Source organism: the organism of the source record quoted next, unplaced genomic scaffold, assembly GCF_019419815.1.
Source record: "Pyrus x bretschneideri cultivar Hongxiangsu unplaced genomic scaffold, Pyrus_bretschneideri_v1 Contig303, whole genome shotgun sequence".
Lineage (NCBI taxonomy): Eukaryota > Viridiplantae > Streptophyta > Magnoliopsida > Rosales > Rosaceae > Pyrus > Pyrus x bretschneideri.
This window is the reverse complement of record NW_025999617.1, coordinates 25,007-30,790: the sequence shown is the minus strand read 5'-3', so window position 1 is coordinate 30,790 and position 5,784 is coordinate 25,007. Positions and strand designations below refer to the sequence as shown.

At 38.8% G+C, this 5,784-nt stretch overlaps 1 protein-coding gene across 2 annotated transcripts; it reads right to left on the bottom strand.

Annotated features, from left to right (window-relative positions):
- Nucleotides 1–1,005: 1,005 nt before the first annotated feature.
- On the bottom strand, nucleotides 1,006–5,548 carry LOC103947102 (probable protein phosphatase 2C 15). 2 transcript variants are annotated; one of them, XM_048590186.1, is made up of 10 exons: nucleotides 4,888–5,548; nucleotides 4,226–4,643; nucleotides 3,692–3,863; nucleotides 3,435–3,588; nucleotides 3,285–3,348; nucleotides 3,064–3,171; nucleotides 2,834–2,959; nucleotides 2,509–2,741; nucleotides 2,003–2,225; nucleotides 1,006–1,427 (listed from the first exon to the last, which is right to left on the bottom strand). In XM_048590186.1, exons 2-9 carry the CDS (start codon nucleotides 4,430–4,432, stop codon nucleotides 2,003–2,005), a joined length of 1,287 nt encoding a protein of 428 aa, XP_048446143.1. In that variant the 5' UTR covers nucleotides 4,433–4,643; nucleotides 4,888–5,548; the 3' UTR covers nucleotides 1,006–1,427. The 2 variants fall into 2 exon arrangements, with proteins under 2 accessions (XP_048446143.1, XP_009356234.2); XM_009357959.3 differs by lacking the exon at nucleotides 1,006–1,427 and having other exon boundaries at nucleotides 1,835–2,225.
- Nucleotides 5,549–5,784: the final 236 nt, after the last annotated feature.

Genomic DNA, 5,784 nt, shown 5'->3' with positions numbered 1-5,784 from the left:
TAACAACTCAAGGCACTTGGATAATTTATAGGATTTTTACTACCTGTAAAGGGAAGGATAAAAACACTTAAAAATACTTGCAAGAGAATAATGTAATTATAGTATAAACGACTCAAATGAGGTTGCTTTCCACATAAATTGAATGAATCATTTGTATTTAAACTAATTCTTAAATTTTAGAAAAGGTTAATTTTTTGACTTAAAAATAATAAAAACAATTTAAAAAATCAACTAGAAAATAATTTAAAGAAAAACAATTTGAAAATAAAGGTTTTGAAAGAACAATAATAGAAAAGGCACTACGATTCCGCTATCACTTTTGCCTACTATTTCGGAAATATATGAAGCGTTCTTACCGGTAATAACCTTCGTAAATATTAGGCTGAAATAATGAACGTGTTTTTACAAGTAAGAACATGTGTAAATACTCGGCTCAGATATTGAACGTGTTCTTACCGGTAAGAAGTTGTGCAAATAAAAGATGCATGGCATGACTTGTCTTTGACACGCTAACCCTCGCATCGTGGCATGCCAAAACATTGTTGTTGGCATGCGATGACATGTCATGGCATGCATTTTGCTGACGTTTTGTGCGCTTGGCATGACTTGTCTTGACACGGAAATCCTCACATCAATGGACATAATTTTTTTATTTCTGCCATAGTAGTACCTTGAAATGAAAGAATTATCCAGTTCAATCTTATCATTCATACCAAACGAGGCTTCAACATTAAATTTAAGATAAGGTTGGATTGGACATGAATTCGCAATACGCCCTAATGATCTTGTTATAAAATGAAATATATGCTCACATGATATGATAAAACTGATCATAGCTTCATTGTCATCCATGTGGTTCTGTGAATTGCTTGCTTGCCAAGTCTTGTTTCTTTGCTTGTTCCTGAGTGGATTGCATAATGTAGATGGTTTTTTTTGGGGATAAATCAAACCCTCTGTTTGTTTGTTTTTTTTTTTTTTTTTTTTTTTTTTTTTTTGGGGGGGGGGGGGTTCTAAAAGCCTAAAACCGTCTGATCTTTGGAGGAGAAGACAAGTAAGGCTTGGGTGGTTTCTGCAATGAATCAACACTCCCTTCCAACATATCTATACTTCTTTCACCGCTGGCTGGTTTGAAGGATCAGTTTATATGCACCACAAGCTCTCTAAGATCATCTTCCTCGCCTCTTACTTTGTCTTCTTCGTTCCTAACACTCTGCAAACGAATTTCTTCATCCAGTTCAAGTCGTTGAAAACTTCATCCTCGGTGGAATTTCTTCCAAAGTGCTCCTGCAGCCGTGTTTTTGAGAAAAATCAAAGATGATCGAGGGCCTTCGAATTCATGCCAGTATCCTCCCTCCTTCAGTTGGATCCTCGGACGAAGTTTGTCAGAACAAACAACACTGAACAATCCGCATTCAGGAGGATGTGTCCTGCTTTTGAAGGGTGAGCGAGAACAGAGAAAAGAAACAGAGCCATTATGTTGTGTGTTAACAATACAATAGAATAGCAATAGCAACTCAAGGCTCTTGGATAGCCTATTATTTCTTCACAACCTATATTATCGATTCAAAGACTTGCATACAATATAGAATCAAGACCTGACTTGGAAAATTCAGTTATACAATATAGAAGTGATTTTCGCACTTCCTTTTTCTCCCGCTGTGCGCTTTCGTGTTTCTTTATTTCTAACCTTAGGATTGAACAAATCAAAAGAAAATCACTCCGTTCATTTATTAATTTGCTTTTCGTAACGATTATTGTATTCGAGTTCGACACACTTTTGTTTTGCCCAATACCCCGACAAAATAGAATCGAAAGAGATTCCTTGCACAAGACCTTCCTCAACTTCTAAAACTCATTCCAAATTACTTATCAAATTTACATATACATTTCATGCATCACTAAAGTAAAGATTCAAACAATATTGGCTGGCCTACGAAGACGGATTACCAAACAAAGGGAATAAAGGGTTAAAAGAATGGTGGCGAAACCATGCACAAGCTACCTATGCTACTCTGACTCCGCTAGGGCGTTTTCCTTCCATGGCATCCTTCTTGTTACGACAATCAGAACAGAGGAACGGCCCTTGCCAAGGCTTTGAACTGGTTGAGAAGATAGAACCTGCGTGAACCGATATGCCCTCGCTCGGTGCAAGGTCAACTTGGCATACAGCACACATGAATAGCCCAGATGTAGTCGATTGTGGTGTGCACTCATCGCTGCCCAACCTGCAACACATTTGACATGATAATCATTTTCAGATGCAAGCAAATACACGACACCAAAATACCACATTTCACAAGAAGCCAACCCGCGATTTGAACTTGTAACTCAACAATGAGGTTTATGATATCTATATATGAAACTTCACTTCAATATGCTATACAAGACTAAAATTAATGACATCGTTGAAAATTTTCTTTTCCAATTTTAGTAGACAACCGGAGTGTGAAACTCTTCCAGAAAATTAGCATCGAATGAACTAACTTGAGTGAAGAGAGAATCAACTACCTTTCAGCAAGCATGGCAGAGCCTTCTTCAAATAACTCCTCCACAATACCCACAGCCGATAGCTTCTTGGATAGTTTATTAGCAGAAGCACGCGACTTCTTTCTGAAAAACAGGGTCCTAAACTTGTTAATCTTTTTCGGCGGAGTTGAAGGCTCTACCGTAGTATCAGGAGGGATTATGTCAACAACTATGCAGGTTGTATCATCCTTTAGACCCCTTGACCTTAATGCCTCCTACAACACAATCCATCATCAATGAGAAAGAGTTCTAGCCTTCGAGATTATACATGCATATTGGAAGAAAAAGGCCAAGTAGTTCAAACAACCTTCACAACTTGTCTGGCAGCAAGTTCAGCTGGCAACCCACGGCAAGACTGTGCTGCCATTTCGGAAGATATAGCATCCCAGATGCCATCTGAAGCAATTATAAGCCTCCCACCGGCATTTGATAGCTTTTCGAACAATATAAGAATGTTAGCCTTCAGGCTAAACAATATTTGGCATTGAATTTAATAAAACAAGTTAAAAAAATTAAGTTCTGAGCAGAGAAAGATACCTTGACTTGTTTCACATATGGTATTGGAACGATAAACTCCCCAACATCCATGTCTCCAATTGACCTAGAAAGGCATAACCCCCCTGGCCAACAACGGAGGGGACCAATCTGTAAATGTCAAACAACATACATTACACAATGAAAACCATATTTTAATTAAGACCACAGAAGTATCCCGTTCTTTGTTAAGTGTCAGGAAAAAAAGATCTAAAAGCACTCACCTCTACACCACCAACAATGCTCAACCTCCCAACTTCCCCACCACTTGCAGCAACACGCTCCCTCCTACAATTACAAAGCAGATATTCAATTAGCAAATTCAGGGAACAGTAAAAATAGAGGAATGTTATTGAATTTTAGTGGATACATACTCCTCTACATTTTCTTCAAGTCTGTGATCAACAGTTAAGGTGGAAACAGCACCACCCTGAGTATCTAAGATACAACGGGAGTCTCCTACTGATGCAACTGTCACAGTCCATCCATCAACTATTACAAAGGTAGCTGTTGTTCCAGAAGTTTCACCTGGCGACAATAATAAGAGTAGAAAGAATTAGTACGTCTGTGCTGAAATATATGAGAAAAAACAAAAGAAGAACAAAGACTAAGCAAGTTGCAAATTCCACACCTCTGCTCTGGAAATCCTTATCAGTCTTCACAAACCCAGCAACCAAGGCTCGAGGTAAAGCTTGGAGCCACTCCTCCCTTCCTAGCCCACGGGGAATAGCACCCAACACATGCTTTAACAAATTCTCCCTTGTATATACTGCTGCTGCATTTCCGTTGTGCCCATCAAAGATCTGACAATCAGTAAAAGAACGGTGACTGTTATACCTGATTTGCAGCATATTTGATAGCTAAAGGAAATTAGTTTGAGCACACGGATTCATTCCATAATCTAAAACCAAAAGTACATGAAATTTTCGAAAAATATCTCGTTCACTGCCTATGTTGGAAGGGAACAAACCAATATATAGTCCGGATCAAAAATTTGCAGTGAACAAGACAGGAGACTAAGGAACTAAATGGTTAGAGCATAGAGGTGAGCACTGATATGTAGTATTCAACCTTTGGGACATTCACCATGGTACAACAACATAACAGAGCTAAGCTGCCAAGCTCTGGCTCTATAATCTAGCAAATATAAGAGACTCAGGCTTACCGCAAATGCGGTGAATGCTGATGAAGAATTCCCGGGTACTCGCTGACCATCAGTCTTGATCAGGAAATAATCCTCCCCTTTCCTGGATTGAGCCGCATGCCCATATCTGACAGTTGGCTTCTCCATCTTCTCACTCTTCAGCTCTCTGCTGATCAATGCAGCCAGAGGCACCATATTATGATGCTGACGCCTATCTCCAGACGCCATAACTACCTCACCGCTGTCTTTGCCGGAGGCCCAATACCTTCAAACTATCTAACTCTTTTTTCCTCAATAGCATACTAATGCAAAACACCTAAAAGATCCTACAATTTTCGTAATCAATGGCCTCAAAACCCACAAACTTCTTTGCACAAGTAGCACAAAGTCCAATCCTAACAACGAAAGATCGAATCTTTCACAAGCAACAACAACTGATCTGCATTTATGATAAGACAAAACAAAGAACAACGTCAACAGTGGTTATATCAACAACCATATGCTGTCTCACTTGCCGACACATGTAAGTAAAACAAAACGGGAAAGGTTACATCTTGGATATTCCATCATTTGGCAATCGAAACCATACAAAACAGAAGTAAAATGTCACTAATAAGCATGTATTCAGCTAACCCAGAAGATAAAGAACTGAAATTTACGTTTTATTCTACATTTTTTCTCACCTTTTCTTGTTCGTAATTTCTCGGCAACCAAACAGATGAACAAAGATTCCAAGCGACAGGAAAGAGAATGTCTGACTGAGAAACCAAAGCAGATCCGATTGCGACAGTAATAAGCAACACCGACGACTACGACAACACCAGAAGAAAGAAATCGCGCAATAAAGAAATCAAGGCGGTGACGCAACGCGTTTTGGTGACGAGGTATGAACTGTAAGACCCATTAATCAAATCAAACACCCCCAAATCCTTAACCTTCCGATTAAAAAATTGAACTTTGAATTCATGCGAGTCAGCTGCAGCTTGACAACCTTTTCCTTCCCACTAAACACCCACGATTATTTATAAAAAAATTCCAAACTTTCTGGGGTGAAAAAGAAATGGCAGAGAAATTGGTGGTAAAAAAGCAAACTATTTCGATCGAAATTCTAAAGAGAAATTGCAGAAAAGTGGGTATGGTGACTATTAAGCAATGCATTCATAAACCCACATTTTGCTTCTGAAGAAAGTCGGTTTCTTTCTTTCTCCGAAACCAATTTGCTTTTCCCCAAAAGCCAAAAGCCAAAACCCAAAAGCAAGAGGCTTTTATTTTTTTTCCCGGGAAAAAAGTTCACTAGTGTGGAGGGAATACAAAAGAGATATTAGGGTCCACATAGAAATTATGTTGGTTGTTTGTGATAGCTCTAAAAACAGGGGATCACAAGGTTGGTCGTTTACCTAACAGATCTTGCAGGAGAGTTTTCCGGGAAATTATAATTAAGCTAATCAATGTTAAGAGCATTTGGTGCACCTATTTTCACAGTTTAGTCATATTTGTACTCATCTGTGAGTGAAAGATCCAGCAGTATCTCTAGATTTTTCACTACGCCGAGAGCACGGTCTGTTACACAATTATAATAT